A 20,177-nucleotide genomic window follows, 5' to 3' on the forward strand; every position below is an offset into this window, starting at 1 on the left:
ATAGTATGGAGTAAACTATGGAGACTTGGGACAGGTGGATCAACTCCGTGGGATGGGCATTGGAGGCACTGTTTTACAGTGGTTCTGGTCCTACCTACGGTGTCATTTTCAGAGAGTAGCATTGGGTGACCAGTCCTCGGCTTCTTGGCAATTGAGCTATTGAGTGCCCCAGGGCACCATCTTGTCCCCAATGTTATTTAACATCTATATGAAGCCGTTGGGAGCGGTCATTAGGGGATTTGGAGCTAAATGCCATCAATACGCTGATGACACGCAGCTCTATCTCCCTGTGACAACTGAATCAGGTGAGGCTGTGCAGGTCCTGGACCAGTGCCTAGACTCAGTAATGGACTGGATGAGGGCCAATAAACTGAGACTGAATCCTGGCAAAAAGGAAGCCCTGTGGGTGAGTGGTTCCCAAGTCCGGGAGATAGGTGCATTGCCTGTTCTGGATGGGGTTGCACTGCCTCTGAAAGAACAGGTTTGTAGTTTGGGGGTACTCTTAGACCCATTTCCGTCGTTGGAGGCTCAAGTAGCCGCCACGGCTCAGAGTGCCTTTTACCATCTTTGGTTGGTTCACCAACTACGGCCTCTCCTGGACAGGGATACCTTGACCATGGTGGTACAGGCATTGGTAATCTCAAGATTGGATTACTGCAACGTGCTCTATGTGGGGCTGCCCTTGAAGCTGCTCCGGAAGCTGGAGCTAGTGCAGAATGCTGCAGCTCGGCTGTTGTCTGGAGCTGCCCCTTTCCAGCATGTAACTCCTCTGCTGAGGGAACTGCACTGGCTGCCTATTCGCTACTGGGCCAGGTTTAAGGTTCTTGTACTTGTGTACAAAGCCCTAAACAACTTGGGACCAGGATACCTGAGAGAGCGCCTTCTCCCTTACCAACCTGCCTGGTCACTGAGGTCATCCGAGGGCCTGCTCCTGGTGGTTCCACCTAGATCCATCCTCCGATTGGAGTCCACCAGGGGAAGAGCCTTCAGCATGGTGGCGCCCCTCCTGTGGAACTCCCTGCCTCTGGAGGTCAGGCAAGCGCCAACTTTGTACTCCTTTCGGCGCCTCCTGAAAACATCTTTATTCCAAGAAGCCTTTCTTTAACATGCAGCCTTGGATTACTGTTATTGCTTCTTTTAAATTTTGTTTTAACTGTTTTATTCTGTTTTTATTTTCATTTTACCTTGTACACCACTCTGAAGTTTTTCAATTGGGAGCGGTATACAAATATTCTAAATAATAATAAATAATAATACGGTGCCTGTTGGCTTTAAGAACTTGTACACAGATACCAAACTCCAAGTCAGGATAGGCAGGGATGGCCAGCTGTCGGGAAATCAAAGTCAACCAAAGTCGAAGTCAACCGCAAGTCAAGGCTGTTTGCTGTTTAATATCTATGTGAATTACATCTTTGAACAACTAGCTGACAAATCCAATTTTGAGGTAGCTCATGGAAACTGAATATACTGCTGTATGCAGACGATATGGTCTTTCTATCCAAAATTTAACTAGGCATGAGACTTTAAAATTGTTTGGGGCAATATGCCATAATTTTGAGAATTTGTGAATTCACAGTTATGGTATTTGGTAATCATGTAATTTAATATAAATGGTTATTAAACGAACATCTCTGCTGGAATAGACCAATAGATTTAATTATCTGAGGATCTGTTTTGTGCATAATGATCCATGGTGTAGCCATTGGCAAGCTAATGAACTAAAACCCCAAAGTTCATAGAATCATAGAATAGCAGAGTTGGAAGGGGCCTACAAGGCCATCTACTCCAACCCCCTGCTCAATGCAGGAATCCACCCTAAAGCATCCCTGACAGATGCTTGTCCAGCTGCCTCTTGAATGCCTCTAGTGTGGGAGAGCCCACAACCTCCCTAGGTAACTGATTCCACCGTCGCACTGCTCTAACAGTCAGGAAGTTTTTCCTGATGTCCAGCTGGAATCTGGCTTCCTTTAACTTGAGCCCGTTATTCTGCGTCCTGCACTCTGGGAGGATCGAGAAGAGATCCTGGCCCTCCTCTGTGTGACAACCTTTTAAGTATTTGAAGAGTGCTATCATGTCTCCCCTCAATCTTCTCCTCTCCAGGCTAAACATGTCCAGTTCTTTCAGTCTCTCTTCATAGGGCTTTGTTTCTAGACCCCTGATCATCCTGGTTGCCCTCTTCTGAACACGCTCCAGCTTGTCTGCATCCTTCTTGAATTGTGGAGCCCAGAACTGGACACAATACTCTAGATGAGGCCTAACCAGGGCCGAATAGAGAGGAACCAGTACCTCACGTGATTTGGAAGCTATACTTCTATTAATGCAGCCCAAAATAGCATTTGCCTTTCTTGCAGCCATATCACACTGTTGGCTCATATTCAGCTTGCGATCTACAACAATTCCAAGATCTTTCTCGTTTGTAGTATTGCTGAGCCAAGTGTCCCCCATCTTGTAACTGTGCATTTGGTTTCTATTCGATACAGTCAGAGTTGAAATTTGCCAGAGCAAAGGGTGGGAGCCTTGTGTTGCAATCTCCAAGACTTTTTGCTGTGACGGTTATTCCTCAGATGATATATGGGGTATTCCAGAGCCAATTCAGTTGGAGTCAGTACAGAATACCTTTGTACATACCTTACTGGGACTGCCACCAGAAATGTCCACAGTCTATCTAGGAGCAGAAGCGGGTGCAATGACGATTTTATATTTTATTTTGAAGGTTTGTGAACCGCCCAGAGAACTCCGGCTATTGGGCGGTATAGAAATGTAATAAATAAATAAATAAATAAATAAAGGGCACTTTTAATTTTTTTAAACTGAAATACTCTGAAAATGAACTGGTTAAATGGTGTATAGCAGAGCAATAACATTCACCATCTGAAAACACCTGGATAATTAAAAGTACATTTTTACGGTGGAAATATGGGCTTGATCCAGAGGCCCTTTTTTGCTGTTGGTATCCAATCTAGTTGACATAAAATTAAAGCGCATCTTCAAAAGCTTTTTGCAAAAAAAGGATATGGATGCTATGCACCACAGGGTGGAGAAGTACTTGTCTAAACTAAATACATCTCTTTGCAAGGCATTCACTGCCCTGTGCTGCCAAACAACAAAATCCAACTTTTTGGAAGGTAGATTCAAGAAAATCCCTGGAGATCAGTGTCTATGCATTTGTGGCAGACAATGGGTAGAGGACATCATACACTATATGCTACATTGTAAATTGTATGAAAATCCTAGGAAAACATATTTACAGAAGTTCTTAGGGTGATTCCTACCCTCATTGCTATGGTTAAGATAAAATATCTGCTGTCAGATTAACACAGCCAAAATTGCAGTGAAGGCTGCTCAACGTAGGCTAACTCATGTGGCCTGCCTTGAGATTTAAGATTTCAGTTGTATGTTTTAACATTTTATAACATTTTATCCATTTTTGTATATGACATGCTTTTATATTCTATGTATAATATATATGTATTTGTCTGGCTAAAACCTGCATTTATTTGCCTTCAATAAATTGATATTTATACACACATACACACGCCAAATGATCAAGCTAATCTCAAATGATTAGCTTGATCATTTGAGATATGACTCTGGGAATATGGAATTGCCAATTAGCTAATATACTATGAGGTATAATATCTCCAACTGGCATCAATTCAGACTTTAACCTGAATTACAAGTTCCCTGCCAGGGTTTATATACTTCATTTGGTGTGTACTGATAAGATTTTATGTGTGGGTCAAACAAGCAGGGAGGCAGCTGGAGAAGAGCTGGTTCTCTATTGACTTCAATGAGGGTGTTGACTTACACCACCTCTTTTGCCAGCAGCCATTACTATGGGTGGGACTAAGGTCTGAGGAACTTAAAATCCTAACTAAATCCTACTCCTTCCCCAACAAGCCCAATTTTAGTCCTGGGCTGGCAGAACTGCACCTGTGGTGAATCCTCTCCAAAAATATGAATGAACACATTCTGTGATAGATACACCCAGGAGGTCTTTTAATGTTGGTCACGGTATGTCTCGGCGGATTTGTTCTAATGACTGACACACACACATACTCTACACCAAATGGTGGTTGATCAAATATGCCAGAATAATAGATAACTTTGGGAATTAGTGAATTGATAAAATGCACTATATGAACACCAAAATTGAATTAATCCATTCATATACAACAAATAATTCTAGGCATACTAAATACATTAGGCAGAAAACCAAATGAATCCCACAGACATTCATGCATGGGGTTCAAACTAGGGATGGGAAATTAGCTCACAGGCCAACTAGGTGTATAAACTGAGGACTTCTACGCATGGGATCATGCACAATGTGTCTGGACCTAAATGGGCTGGACTATGGGATGCTGAATAAGGTCATGACTAGGCAAATTTGGGTTCAAAGGCTTTCAGGAAGAGGGAAAAAGAAGGCAAGAGGCAAGGGAGAGGAAGATGGTGAGGTCATAAAGTAAAAGAAAGCCAACACCAGTTTGTCTCTAGGTGTAAGCAGAACAGGAGGGTGTCACAGTTCAGTAGTCGAGCACATGCTTTGCATACAGTAGGTCCCAGGTTCAATCCCATGTATCTCCAGGTAGGGCTGAAAAAACACCTGCTTGAAATCCTGCCAATCAGTGTTGACAGTATTGAGCTAGATGGACCAATGGTCTGACTCAGTACCATGCACTTTCCTACGTTTCTATACAGTCCTTGTGTAAAATCCCTGTGGCAAAAGGGGAAGGCAAGATGCTTGGAGCAGCTTCATTCAGAACTCTGACACCCATTTCCAGGACCTTGTGTGCCACCTCCTACTTCTCCTGATGTCCTCTTCCAGCACTTCGTTGTGAATCACTGGAATCAGAAAGACTCCAGATTAACTTGTGTGTCTCCCAAATCATCTCGGGATTTTGGTAACAACAAGGGTTGCAGGGCCTGAAAAGGAAACAAGGAAGACCACACAATGGAGCCCTGGCCAATATCCTTTCCATGGAAAGGCTTCACTAAAGTGGCTGGGCTTCCAACAAAAAGCTGGTTACACAATGCAGCAAATTCCTACCTACACACACACACACACACACACACACTCACTCAATAGAAGATGTAGGTAAAGGAGTGGAGGCTACAATTTTTGGAAAATGCCTCCAGAAGATAGAGCAGAACTGATAGATACTTATTTAGGAATCCCACTGTATCATTTTGGAGACTCTGTTGTACTTAGAAGAAATCTAAGATGGAGTCTGTATTGCACTGTGAGAGAAATTCAAGATGGAGTTTTGTGTTGAACTATGTATATGAAATCATAACGGAGCTCTGTGTAGAAACAGTGTATACTTAAAAGACAGGCATGATTAGCAACTTCTTATGTGACTGTGGTTAATTAAACCATATTGCTGATTTTCGACCTGAGTATGTGACCATAATAATAACTCAAAATAATGGGATGAAGTTTGTGACATTACACATCTGAACATACAGTTTATGTTTTGTGTATTCTTGTTATAGATCTATGGTTTGGTAAGTATCTCTAAGGAGCGAATGGTGGATTTGCATGTGTGAGCTGAATGGCTGGGAAATGGTGTGTGAAGGGTGTGTATGCTATAAACTGTGTGCAGTGCCTGTTGGAGGCAGAGAAGAAGTAATAAGATGAGATGAGGGAGGGATTTGTTGAGATTGGGTTTAGATCAGAGTTAGGATTTAGGTTTCAGAACAGAGAGAAAGAGAGGTCTGTGTAATTGTGCAAGAATTGTTTGAGAGTGATTTTGGATGAAAGAATCTATATTGATAGCCATTTAAGAGTTACTTGTTCAACAACCTATTATTGTAATTAATAAAGCTTTCTTTGTTTATGAAATCTCATGCCTTCTGCTCCTGGCTATGTAAGAGTGAGGTAATAAAGGGAACAGTACAGGGTAAAGTTTGTGCTTGTCCTCGCGGATAGAGGACTGAGTAAAAGGCTGGGCCAGCAAGACAGTGTGTGTGGGAAAAGGTGGTGATTGAGGCCTTATAAAAGGGGGATTCTCACTAGGATAAGAGCGGGAAAGCCACAAAGCGCCAACAGGGGGTTCACTAATATATACCTGGCATAGTTAAACTGTGGAATTTGCTACCAAAAGATGTAGTGATGGCCACAAACTTTGATGGCTTTAAAAGGGGGTTGCATAAATTCCTGGAGAAGGCTACCAATGGCTACTAGTCCTGATGGCTATGTGCAGCCTCTAGTATCAGAGACAGTAAGCCTATTCACATCAGTTGCTGGGGAACATAGGTAGGAGTGTGCTCTTGCACGATGTCCTGCTTGAGGGTCCCTGGTCAACAGCTGGTTGGCCACTGTGTGAACAAAGTGCTGAACTAGATGGACCCTTTGTCTGATCCAGCATGGCTCTTGTTATGTTCTTAATATGTTCCAATGCCACATCTATCTCACAGCCAGTGTAGGTAGATCATACTATTTCCAGCCCTGACCATTGGCCATCTTGGCTGGGACTTCCAACACATCTGGAGAGCACTAGGTTGCCTGGTTAATACTGTTAGTTTCCATATGTAAGGTAATAATAGCCATCAACCTTCCACAACACTTGTAAGGAAGGACGACAAGGATTCCAGATCCTATATAAAACAACTATATCAAGAAGATCCTAGTGGTTAGACAGTTTTTATTTTGTATTGTCCAACAGCATGCAGATATTGAATCCAAAATATAGTGCAATAATAGAAGTCTGAAATGGAATGTTAAAGGTATTTCCTTATAAAATTGCAAGAACATTTGCTATAGTCAGTTGCAAAAAAGTCTGAGTTGTTTGTGTTATGGTATATCTAATAGATACCATGACTGATTGTAATTTTCAAATTTCTCACTACACATCCTCCTTTTCAATGATAGGCAGTTTTCTCAGAAGCCAGTTTCTGTCACAACAGCAATTTCCCAGTTATCAATACATATATTGTTTGCTCTTTTGGAGCAATTCATACAATGTCAATCACAATTCAAGCAAATCTATTTGTAGTACAATATTTATATTTGATATTTGAATCATTAGTGTCAGCCTGATTAAGTTTTTAGCCATACAAAGTACTTTATGGAAACCAAGCTAGAAATGAACCAAGATGTTCAATGCAATTGTTGAGTGCTCCCCTGCCCCAAACCTACAATCAGATTAAGATGTCTTCAGTTGTTCAATGCAGCTTTGCACAAAAGAAACATTATTCTGGAAGGTAAGAGAGGTAGTCAGTTTTGCAGAACAGACAGCCAACCACTAAACCTAATTGTAGAACACTAATGGGTTTTCAAACTTTTCCATTCAATGCGTTTATCTATTATAAGACATTCTGAAGTCAGTTTGATAACTACAAACATAAACCCTACATACGATCTACAACAGGTGTGGGCAACTTGTGGCTCTTCCGAGGTTTTGGCCTACAAGCTCATCAGCTCTAACTAACAGAGACATTGATGAGAGATCAGGTAAGTTGTAGACCAAAACCTCTGGAGGGCCACAAGTTGCCTGTCTCTGATCTACAAGAAGTAGATCTCCCCAAATAAAACAATGGGCATGCTCAGGCAGTGTAAACTCTCAATTGCGTGGGAATATATATGTACCATTTTCAAGCTTAAGTATCAGAGCTGGTATTTTCCTACTAAACAAAGCACCATGTCATTTCATAGCTGATCTTTCTTATTCATACTAAAGCCTCAATCAGAATTTCCTTAAAAGGCCCAAGTCGGACATGAAATGCAGGTTGCTTACCTGTAACCGTAGTTCTTTGAGTGGTCATCTGTACATACACATATATGGGCTCTGCACCTGCATGGAGTTCGTTTTGGAAACTTCTATAGCTGAGGCAAATGTTTTTGGCTGGAACCCCTCCCCCACCATCCACTGACTCTGGGTTCCAGCCCTTCTCCTCAGTTCCTTGAGACCGAATTGCTGGCCCCTTAACTAGGAGAGAAACCACTTGGTATCAATGGCACATTGTTATCGACACCAAAGTGGGGTGGTGGGTGGGTTGTGTGAATGCACAGATGACCACTCAAAGAACTATGATAACAGGTAAGCAACCTGCATTTCTTCTTCGTGGTCTCTGTGCATCACACATATGGGCGATTAACAAGTTTACTCCCTGGTGGAGGGTAGGTGCAGATCAATGTGCCATCTCAAGATAGATGACAGAACTGCTTGCCTGAAATTGCAGTTTGTCCTGGTAAACATCCAGACAGTAGTGTGTAATGAAGGTAGAGGGTTTATACAAAGTAGCCGCTCTGCATAAGTCTAGGATCAACAGTCACCTGCCTCAGGCTGTTGACATTGAGGCAGTGTGCACAGAATGAGGTGTTACAGGATGATCGAGTTGTAAGCCCTCCAACTCGTAGGGCAGTTTAATAGCATTCACAATCCAAACCGTGAATGTTTGTGACAATAGTGATTGCCCTCATTTAAGGACAGGTCTTGCATCCAAATACAGATGTACTGACGACTATTTCAGCCCTAGCATATCAGCAGTGTAAAGGTAAGTACATCCTTCAAAGAGGCTGAATGAGGTTAGAAGCCCTAAAGATCCGAGTATTAAGAAAAAACATTCCATTTCATGGTATATGATTTCTTTGTTGCTGGCTTACAGTCTGGGTGTAATATGGAATCAACCTCATGTCAAAATTAGTCACGGTATCAAGATTCATAGAATCATAGAATAGCAGAGTTGGAAGGGGCCTACAAGGCCATCAAGTCCAACCCCCTGCTCAATGCAGGAATCCACCCTAAAGCAGCCCTGACAGATGGTTGTCCAGCTGCCTCTTGAATGCCTCTAGTGTGGGAGAGCCCACAACCTCCCTAGGTAACTGATTCCACCGTCGCACTGCTCTAACAGTCAGGACGTTTTTCCTGATGTCCAGCCAGAATCTGGCTTCCTTTAACTTGAGCCTGTTATTCCGTGTCCTGCACTCTGGGAGGATCGAGAAGAGATCCTGGCCCTCCTCTGTGTGACAACCTTTTAAGTATTTGAAGAGCACTATCATGTCTCCCCTCAATCTTCTCTTCTCCAGGCTAAACATGCCCAGTTCTTTCAGTCTCTCTTCGTAGGACTTTGTTTCTAGACCCCTGATCATCCTGGTTGCCCTCTTCTGAACACGCTCCAGCTTGTCTGCATCCTTCTTGAATTGTGGAGCCCAGAACTGGACACAATACTCTAGATGAGGCCTAACCAGGGCCGAATAGAGAGGAACCAGTACCTCACGTGATTTGGAAGCTATACTTCTATTAATGCAGCCCAAAATAGCATTTGCCTTTCTTGCAGCCATATCGCACTGCTGGCTCATATTCAGCTTGCAATCTACAACAATTCCAAGATCTTTCTCGTTTGTAGTATTGCTGAGCCAAGTGTCCCCCATCTTGTAACTGTGCATTTGGTTTCTATTCCCTAAATGTAGAATTTGGCATTTATCCCTATTAAATTTCATTCTGTTGTTTTCAGCCCAGCACTCTAGCCTATCAATTGCATTCTTCATGCAATTGATTTGCATGAAGACTCATTCTTCATGCAATGAGTCTGTGTGTTTGTAGATCGAGATGTTGAACTCTGTCTTGACGGTTTGGTGTGGAACATTTGTGCCACCTCTCGCTGGTCATCATGGAGATGAGCTGTAAGCGAGGACATTTTGTCCCAGAAGAAAATTTGGTAGTGTGCCATCATGGTGAGGTAGTTGGCCACTCTAAGAGTAAGCGCAGCTGAGGAATAAATTTGTCTGCCAATCATATTGAGTTGACGGCCTTCTTTATCGGCCGGAGTGGTGTGCGTCTTATTAGAGCGGCCTTGAAAAGACTCCACAATAATGGAGTTTGGTTTAGGGTGAGTGAAAAGGAAGGACGCATCCTTCTCCTGTACTCTGTAGAGGCTTTCCAGGCGTCTAGATGTAGAATCATAGAATAGTAGAGTTGGAAGGAACCTACAAGACCATTGAGTCCAACCCCCCTGCTCAATGCAGGAATCCACCCTACAGCATACTTGACAGATGGTTGTCCAGCTGCCTATTGAATGCCTCTAGTGTGGGAGAGCCCACAACCTCCCTAGGTAACTGGTTCCATTGTCGTACTTCCTAACAGTCAGGAAGTTTTTCCTGATGTCCAGCTGGAATCTGATTTCCTGTAACTTGAACCCATCATTCCGTGTCCTGCACTCTGGGATGATCAAGAAGAGATCCTGGCCCTCCTCTGTGTGACAACCTTTTAAGTATTTGAAGAGTGCTATCATGTCTCCCCTCAATCTTCTCTTCTTCAGGCTAAACATGCCCAGTTCTTTTAATGCTTTATGTGTGTATGTTCTGTGTTTTAGAGTTTTAAATTTTTTATACTTGTTTTTACCTCAATTTTAGAATTTCTGTAAACTGCCCAGAGAGCCCTGGCTATGGGAGCGGTATATAAGTGTAATAAATAAATAAATAAATTATTGCAGACGGTCCAACAGTGGTTAGTGTGTGAGCAGGGTTTAGCAAAATGCATCGCACAAGACATCTTAAATCCTGCTGCTTAACTAAAAGCTTTAATCAGTTTAAGGTGTCTTCTGAACAGGCCCGATATTTCACTTTTCTTTCAGTGTTTCCCATCTCTATTTTTTTTGTTCTAATATAATGAGAATTTAGCCATCATTTCTGTGTCCCACATTTTATCAAATCAGTCTTTCACTAACAGACGTTTTTAATATCTCTTTCTTTTTTTCTTTTTTTTCTTTTTGAGTTGGAAGGGGCCTACAAGACCATCGAGTCCAACCCCTGCTCAATGCAGGAATCCACCCTAAAGCATCCCTGACAGATGCTTATCCAGCTGCCTCTTGAATGCCTCTAGTGTGGGAGAGCCCACAACCTCCCTAGGTAACTGATTCCACTGTCGCACTGCTCTAACAGTCAGGAAGTTTTTCCTGATGTCCAGCTGGAATCTGGCTTCCTTTAACTTGAGCCCGTTATTCCGTGTCCTGCACTCTGGGAGGATCGAGAAGAGATCTTGGCCCTCCTCTATGTGACAACCTTTTAAGTATTTGAAGAGTGCTATCATGTCTCCCCTCAATCTTCTCTTCTCCAGGCTAAACATGCCCAGTTCTTTCAGTCTCTCTTCATAGGGCTTTGTTTCCAGACCTCTGATCATCCTGGTTGCCCTCTTCTGAACACGTTCCAGCTTGTCTGCATCCTTCTTGAAATTTGGAGCCCAGCACTGGACACAATACTCTAGATGAGGCCTAACCAGGGCCGAATAGAGAGGAACCAGTACCTCACGTGATTTGGAAGCTATACTTCTATTAATGCAGCTCAAAATGGCATTTGCCTTTCTTGCAGCCATATCACACTGTTGGCTCATATTCAGCTTGTGATCTACAACAATTCCAATATCCTTCTAGTTTGTAGTATTGCTGAGCCAAGTATCCCCCATCTTGTAACTATGCATTTGGTTTCTATTTCCTAGATGTAGAACTTGGCATTTATCCCTATTAAATTTCATTCTGTTGTTTTCAGCCCAACACTAGCCTATCAAGACCACTTTGAAGTTCATTTCTGTCTTCCAGGGTATTAGCTATACCACCCAATTTGGTGTCATCTGCAGATTTGATAAGCGTTCCCTGCACCTCCTCGTCCAAATCATTAATAAAACTGTTGAAGAGCACTGGGCCCAGGACTGAGCCCTGCAGTACTCCGTGTGTTATGTCCCTCCAGTTTGAGAAGGTATCATTGATAAGTACTCTTTGAGTCCAATTCTGACCTGATTTCTTCATAGCTCCGCTTGGTGACATCAATTGTTCCCACATGGATGAGAAGAAAAGGGTATGTGTCCGTAGGCTTTATGAGCTTTGTAGGGCCTACGGCAGCTGGAGTTTTCCAGGATTGGCGAGCGGTATGCAATAGTGTGGGCAGAAATGGTATTGCTATCGACGTAGGCGGTATCAAAGACCAGGTCCGATACTTGTTTGGACGGCTGTTGGGCATCGATACCTAGCGATTGAGCCATATGTAGGATTTGTTCTGCGAAATGGCTAGTGTCTTCTGAGGGCGAGGCCCATTCAGAGGGGCCAACTATGTCATCTGGAGACAGAGCTGAGTGCCGTGCCGAGAGGATGGAAGATGAGTCTGACTGGTAGTCATCTTCACAATGGGAAGGAGATCGGTTCCGAGGTTGTGGACGTTGCTGAGTGGGCAACAGATGGTGGAGAGAGGAGAATCTAGGAGGCACTGGTGAAGGAGGCGGAGAGTGAGAGGATGCCAGAGATCAATGGTCTTGGTATTGGGGCGAGATAGGAGGATGATATTGCTCATCCCTGAAATCTCGGTCTCAGTGTTGATTGGAGGTGTAAGACCTAGGCATCGACCAGTTGGATTTTTGGTCCTATTTGTGATGGGGAGACTGGGATCTATGACGCAAGGTCTCCCTGGCTGTGCAGTGAAATGGTTGACGGCCGTAGATCGGCTGAGGGTATACCAGTTCAGGCTGATGTGAAAGGTCATGCTCAGTATAGTGGGTCATGAGTTGTGCCGATGAAACATATTCTCTCGACGCTGGCGAGTCGCAGATTTCGCCTTAAGAGATGGAGGTCGCGGCTGGCAGTACCGAGGGTATAGGTGGCGGGCTCGATACCGGAGGAGGCAACAATATTGGTGGGTTAGGTTGAGGTTGGGGAGTAGGAGGGCGTGGTTGCGGACGCACTTCCTTATCTCATCTGGATTTCTTTTTCTTTTTTCCATTGACTCCAGTTGTCTTATGGTCTCTTGCCCATTTAGACAGCTTCTTTGCTGTTACGAGGGTGCAGGATTTACTACCCTGAGGTGGGGCAGTCTGCTCCATGGTGAAAGACGCCTGCTGGGTAGTCGAGGTCAAGGCCTGCGGTACGGAGTCATCAACCGCTTCAAGGGCCTTTCTCCAAAGCAATGCCTTAAGGTGGTCGGCTCTATTTCAGTGTGCTTGGCGCAATAGTTTCATACAATGCGTGCAGTCTCGACGATGTGCGTTTCGCCTAGGCAGAGGAGGCACAGCGAATGTCCATCGGATAATGGAACTTTTCCATTGCATCTATAGCACTTCTTAAATGGGGCTCTATGTGCTTTGGACATAGGTGAAGGGAGAGTAGAAAGACAGAATAAGAAAAAATAGCTTTTTTTTTGCTTTTGTTTTTTTTCAGGGAGAAAAAAAAAGGGGGGAAGAGGAAGAATTAAGGAGTAAGAAGGAGAGGTCCTCAGCTTTTCTAAGTTTGTTTCTCTTTCTCTTTCAGAGAAGCTCCCGACATGCTGGCAGCAGCGCGGTTGAAAGAGAACTGAGGAACAAGGACCCCCTGGACATGCGCAGTAGGACATGCGCCGAAAATACTTCCTCAGCTATTGAAGTTCCCGATACCGGCTCCAGTGCAGAAGCCCATAGTGTGTGATGCACAGAGACCACGATGAAAAACAAGCTGTTTCGTTATTAGCAATTTCTTTAAGATTTATCCAGTTTCCACCCGGATATAGCTTATTCTGCAAATATTTCATTTGCACAAAAGAACTGTAAGTTGAACTGTACGCCTATGTATCAGCCTTTCCCAATCTGATGCTCTCTTGATGTTTTCAACTTCCAGTTCCCATCAGCTCAAGCCAGCATGGCCAATGGTCAGAAATGCTAGGAATTGTAGTCCAAAACATCTGGAGTGCACCAGAATGGCGAAGGCTGATGTAGTTTAGAAAAGTTTTAATGATTAGACTAAGCTCCAACTGTTAAATCTTACATTAGAACAAATACCTTTGCATGCTTGATCTCGAGTTCAGTTATTTCAATTATATTTTTACGAAATGCTGCTATTCGCTTCTGTTTGAAGTTGTTCAGTTCTGCCATTGAGAGAAGACAAAAATGATGTGGACATGTAACTTTAAGGGATCCCTCATTCCATTATTTTAAGAGTATATCATTTAGAGGATGAATATTCTTTAATCACAAAAGCCTGCCCTTCCACATCTGTGACTCTGTGCATGTGTCTCTTTCTCACTCTCCCTGTGTACATGCCTGCGCTTCTGTTTCTCTCCGTCTCCGTGTGAGTGCATGCATGCGCACATGTATCAAAAAATGCAGGTTGCTTACCTGTAACTGTAGTTCTTCGAGTGGTCATCTATGCATTCACACATATGGGCTTTGCGCCTGCGCGGAGACTGGAACCGGAACCTCTACTAGCTAGGCAAAACTTTTTAGGTGGGAACCCCTCCCACACGCTACCACGCATGTTCCCGGGGTTCCCGCCCTTGCCTCAGTTTACAGGAGTCCGACATTGTGCTCCCATAAACATGAACATATGATATCTAATAAAATTGTAATCTAAAACTGCATGCTATATAAAAATACATAACACTATGTACCACCAAGCGGGATTGGTGGGTGGGTTGTGTGAATGCATAGATGACCACTCGAAGAACTACAGTTACAGGTAAGCAACCTGCATTTCTTCATCATGGTCTCTATGCATCACACATATGGGCGAATAGCAAGCTGACATACCTGGAGGTGGGTTGGTGTGTCATCTGAGGACCTCGGAGAGAACTGTCCTTCCAAAGGAACAGTCTTGCCTTGCACGAGTGTCCAAGCTGTAGTACTTAATAAACGTGGATGGAGTAGACCACGTTGCTGCCTTGCACACCTCTCTTAGAGGTACTCCTCTACTAAAAGCGACAGAGGTTGCCATAGCTCTGGTAGAGTGAGCTGTCACTGGTTGTTGCAATTTCAATTTAGAAAGTGAGTATGCCAATTCAATTGTCTGAACAATCCATCGAGATAACCAGGATACAGGGAGTCCTTTGCGTGGCTCTCCATAGCAGACAAATAATTGTTTAGTCTTCCTAAAGCCTTCAGTTCTGGCTTTATAAAAGGCGAGAGCTCTTCTCACATCTAGCATGTGAAGAGATTTATCCACCATAGTTGTGGGTTCAGGAAAAAAGGCAGGCAAGATAATGTCCTGTGAGGTATGAAAGGTGGACACTACTTTAGGTAAGAATGTGAAGTCCGTGCGGAGCACAACCTTATCTTTATGAAAGGTTGTATAAGGGGGGGGTCTATTCTGAGAGCCCTCAATTCACTTGCTCGCCTTGCAGAGGTTATAGCTACTAAGAAAGTAGTCTTTCAAGTCAAAAGCCTAAGATCTGCTGTAGCCATAGGTTCAAAGGGCTTCCTTGTGAGAGCTTGAAGCACCACTGATAAATTCCAAGCTGGGACAAAGTCTCTAACCGATGGTATGGTATTTTTTAGGCCTCTCAAAAATCTTTTTGAAGTAGGGTGAGAAAAGGGTGAGAACCCATCAACACCCCTGTGTGAGGCTGCAATTGCTGCTAAGTGCACCTTGATAGATGACAATTTGAGTCCTTGTTGGTTCAAAGAGAGAAGGTACTGTAGTATAGTTGAGATTGGGCAAGAGTCAGGTAATTGGTTACTTTCTCAAGAAAATCTCGAGAATCTCTTCCATTTTGCGGCATAAGACTTTCTCGTTGATGGTTTCCTCGACGCCAGTAATATGTGATCTACTGTCAAAGTTTCGGTACGGAGAGAGGAGTGGGTGTTATCCTCCATGCCGTCATTTTGAGTGTTTGAAGGTCCGGGTGTCGAACCTTGCCTCAGTGTCGAGATAGCAGCGACTGTACCGATGGCAGTCTGATGTAGTTCCGCCTCGATAGCCGAAGGGCGTGCAGGAACCAAGCCTGTCGAGGCCACCAAGGTGCTATCAGGATGCAGTCCGACCTGTCCGTTTGGATTTTTGCTAAGACTCTTGTCAGCAGCGGAAATGGGGGAAAGATGTAAAGTAGATCCCCTCTCCACGTTTGGGTGAACGCGTCTCCTAAAGAGTTCTTTCCTTTTCCTGCTCTGCTGCAGAATCTGGAACATACTGCGTTTCCTTCGGTGGCGAAGACGTCGACGGCTGGATACCCCCAGTACCGAAAGAGATCTTCCATTGCTTCGGTATCGAGTTCCCACTTGTGGTCGGTGTGGAAGGACCTGCTGAGGGAGCCTGCGATGGTGTTCTCCTTCCCTGCTACGTGGATCACAGTCAGGTGAGTATTTCAAGTTATGCACCAGTTCCAAATTCTGAGAGTCGACCGGGTCAACGGGTGCAATCTTGTTCCACCTTGCCTGTTGATGTAACAGACTACGGTGGTGTTGTCCGTAGCGATCAGGACATTTCGGCCTTCGATAATCTGAGCGAAGGTTTTCAGTGCATTCTCCACTGCCAAAAGTTCCAGGTGGTTGATGTGCTCCTCCTTTTGGTTGGGAGAACATCGGCCCTGGGCAGTGAGGGTGTTGCAATGCGCTCCCTATTCAATCATGGAAGCGTCGGTCGTAATCGTTACCGAAGGAGATCTTTGTTGGAATGGAACTCCTTCTAATAGGTTTCCCATTGACAATCACCACTTCAGGGATGCCCACACTTGTCTCAGGATCGAGAGGTAAGTTCTGTGGGCGTTGCGTTGCAGGTCAAAAGTCCTTAAGAACCATCCTTGCAAGACTCTCATTCGCAGTCTTGCGAACCTGATCACTGCGGTGGTCACTGCCATTAGGCCCAGCAATCTTTGCATTGTCCATGCCGAGAGCCTTGCTCGGCCCTCGATGTCGAGGACCAGATCGCAAAGAGTCTTTGCTCTGGACACAGGAAGATATGCCCTTCCGTCTAGGGACGATAGAGTCACCCCTATAAAGTCTATTCTCCTTTGTGGAGTCAAGATGGATTTCTCTTCGTTGACCCAAAGTCCCAAAGTGGTCAACAATTTGAGCGTTGTTGCTATGTTTTTCTGGAGCGTAATGTAATTCTCCACTACCAGAAGCCAATCATCTATGTATGGGTAAATATAAATTTCCTTTTGTCTCAAGTGAGCGCAGACGACCGCCATCACCTTTGTGAAGACTCTCGGCGCTGTCACAAGTCCAAAGGGGAGGACGGTGAATTGGAACTGCTGAGTCCCGATGGAGAAGCACAGGTAAGCTTGGTGCGACTTTCTGATAGCAATGTGGAAATAGGCAACCTTCAGGTCTACCACAGCGAACCAGACCCCCGTATGTAGGAGTTGGAGAATAGAAGTAACCGTTGTCATACGGAATTTTTGGGGGGTGATGTAGTTGTTTAATTGCCTGAGATCCATAACTGGTCGAAGACCCCCATCCTTCTTCGGGACCATGAAGTAACACGAAAAGAACCCCTGATTGATTTGGTCTGCTGGTACAGGGGAGATGGCTCCCTTTGTTAGTAAGGTTTGTACCTCGAGAAGCAGAGGAAGGGAAGGCGCTGTTACTTTCAATCCCGAAGAAGGAGGGAGGGCATCGAACTCGATGGCATACCCCTCTTTGATGATGGTAATCACCCAGGAGTCTGATGTTATTTCCTCCCATTTTTGAGTGAATTGTTGCAGGCGGTTCGCAAACGGTGGTAGATCTGAATTGGGAGAGTCAAAGATGCTGCTTCTTAGCGAAGTCAGGCTGGCGTTTGTTATATTGATAACGGCTCTGGTAGGGCCTTTTTCTTTGGGGCTGTTGTTGCTGCTGCCTTGGCTGCCTGTCAAATTGAGGTCACTGCTGTAGTTGCAGAGCTGGTTGTCTTGTCCAGCGTCTAGGCTTGCATTGAACCATAGGTGCAGTGAAGCCCATCTTTTTTGCTGTAGTACAAGCCTTATAAATTGAGTCCATTGCCTCATCAGTCTTTGTATTGAACAGACCCTCACCATCGAAAGGTAGATTTTCGATACGAGATTTGGTCTCGTGTGTCAGATTAGGTGATCTCAACCAGGCGTGCCTCCTTAGCGTGATGGCCCCCATCATTGACTTAGAGTGGCAATCGGTTTGATGCCTGGCAGTGCTCAGCTGCTGCCTGGCGATAACAGAGGTTTCAGACTGGAAGACTCTTGCGAGTTCTCTCTTGTCCTCTGGGAGATAATCGCATAGGGATCCAATTTTCTCCCAGAGGAACAACTGGTATCTCGCCATTGTTGCCTGATAAGTCGCCGCCCGCATGCCGAGTGAGGCGGAGGCATAGATCTTTCTTCCTGTAAGGTCCAGCTTCCTACCCTCCTTATCTACAGGGGCTGAATGGATCCTTTGTGACCTGCCTTGAGCAGACTCTACGATTATAGAGTTCGGTTTCGGATGCTGAAAAAGAAATTCAGCATCCTTCTCTTGGATCTTGTACATCGCCTCCAGTCTCCTTGAGGTCGGTTGTGTGGAAGATGGAGTTTTCCTAGATAGCTGAGCCGTACGTCTTAAGGTGGGAGGGAAGGGTATGGCCACTGATGCATTAGCTTTGGTATGTAAAACATCATAGATAGGATCATCCAAAGTCTCTGTAGGCTGTTGTATATCAAGGCCTAAAGATTGTGCCATACGCAAAATGTGTTCTGCAAACCTGCCCATGTCCTCAGATGGAGAGGCTGGGTCTTGGGAATTTACGGCGTCCTTGGGAGATGGTATCGAGGGGGCAACTGATAGAGCTGACTCAGAATCGGAGTGATAGTCATCGTCCGGAGAGGATGGTCTAGTTAATTACGGTGCTTGTTGGAGTGGCTCTAGAGACTGTTCTTGTACAGCGGCAGTGGTGATGGTGGCTGTCGGTACCGAGGGAGAATGGCCTCAGTGGCGATGGCTCGGTACCGGAGAGAGAACTTGTGGTGGAGGTGGAGCTACAGGAACTTGGAAAACTCTAGATGGAGGCGGGGGTTGCGCGAAGTATGCCTCTGGGTACTACGTAAAGTAACCTCCGTAAAGTAACCTTGTGGGCAATAGTATTCCCAATCGTAGAATTCCTGCTGTCGAAAACGGGAGTCGGAGTACTGGGATGTCGCATCCCAATCTGATCTTGGTGAGCGAGACCTGTGTATGCTGGTCACTGGTCTTTGCGATGGAGACCTGTGTTGTCTCGTTTCGCACACTTGTGTCTCTTCGGGTATTGGTGCGTCATGTACAGAGGCAGCAGAAACCGAGTCCCTAATTTCTCCTTCCAATATTGAACTTAGAGGTCTCGGTAAGGGAGTCGGTATCCAAGATTGGTTCGGTGCGGTAGATGTCGGTACCGAGGTCGATACCGAGTGGCTCGGCCTCGACATGCATGGCGTCGAGGACGGCATCGACTCGTGTTGTATCGAGGAGGATTTCTCAGTATCCTTCCTCTTCTTTTTCTTTTTCTGCGTCTCAACTGGTTTTGGCGTCCGGGCTTTCTTCGTAAGCTTTTTGGCTGCGGAGGTAGCCAATGATCGACCTGGCGTGAGGGGAAATAGGGCCTGAGCCCTATTTTCCACCATTATGGTCTCTGATACCACGAACGAGCGTATTTCAGAGCTCTCATCATCTTCAGTGGTCTTTTGCCAAATAGGCTTATCCATCTTTTTCTGAGTTGTAGTATCAACCCTGAGGGCTTTTTCCCACAGGATAGACTTTAGTCTATCTGCACGATTTTTCCTCGTCTGCTTTGTGAAGGCCATACAATGGTGGCAAGACTCCACCCTGTGACCCTCACCGAGGCAGAGAACACACAAAGAATGTCCGTCCGTTGGTGGGAGCTTGGACCCACAGCTCATACACTTCCGAAACGGCGCTTTTACTGCCATGCGCCTGAAGGCACACCCGACCCAAAGATCGCTCTGAGGAGATTGTAAAACCTCAACTAATATTTATTTTTATTTTTTTAATAGGGGGAATAGTAACTTAGAGTGAGAGAAGAAGAAAGAACTATCTACAGAGAGATCTGAGAAGAATATTCGAAAAAAGGGGAGAAAAATGCTAGAGGTAGGTTTCTTCAGTCTGAGCACAGTGGCGGACGACGAAGAACTGAGGCAAGGGCGGGAACCCCTGGAACATGCGCGGTAGCGTGGGGGAGGGGTTCCTGCCTAAAACGTTTTGCCTAGCTAGTAGCGGTTCCGGTTCCAGTCTCCGCGCAGACGCAGAGCCCATATGTGTGATGCATAGAGACCACAATGAAGAAGTATGAAATGCATTTTGGCATGCCCCTTTGGAGACATGCTGCTTGTACAAGCACCATCTCTGCTCTGTATGTATTTGTGTAATAAACCCAAATGTTTGGAAAAAGCTATAATCTCTCTCTCCAGAGGAAACCAAACAGAGGAAAGTAGTGCCCTGAAATGCTTCACTACTCTGGGAAGTGGGGAACAAACAAGAGGCAGCTGGACAAGCATCTGTCAGAGATGCTTTAGGGTGGATTCCTGCATT

At 44.9% G+C, this 20,177-nt stretch overlaps 1 protein-coding gene across 1 annotated transcript in view; it reads right to left on the reverse strand.

The window, feature by feature from the left end:
* Positions 1–6,630: 6,630 nt before the first annotated feature.
* The window catches only part of SNX5 (sorting nexin 5), a 106,414-nt gene continuing 92,867 nt past the window's right edge, over positions 6,631–20,177 (reverse strand). The window contains exons 12-13 of the mRNA XM_063130029.1: positions 13,737–13,822; positions 6,631–7,199 (exon numbers count right to left, since the gene is read on the reverse strand). Of these exons, the coding sequence (XP_062986099.1) occupies positions 7,149–7,199; positions 13,737–13,822 (137 nt within the window). The 3' untranslated portion in view covers positions 6,631–7,148. The remainder of the gene's footprint in view (positions 7,200–13,736; positions 13,823–20,177) is intronic.

Source organism: Elgaria multicarinata, chromosome 7 (genome assembly GCF_023053635.1).
Source record: "Elgaria multicarinata webbii isolate HBS135686 ecotype San Diego chromosome 7, rElgMul1.1.pri, whole genome shotgun sequence".
Taxonomy (NCBI): Eukaryota; Metazoa; Chordata; class Lepidosauria; order Squamata; family Anguidae; genus Elgaria; species Elgaria multicarinata.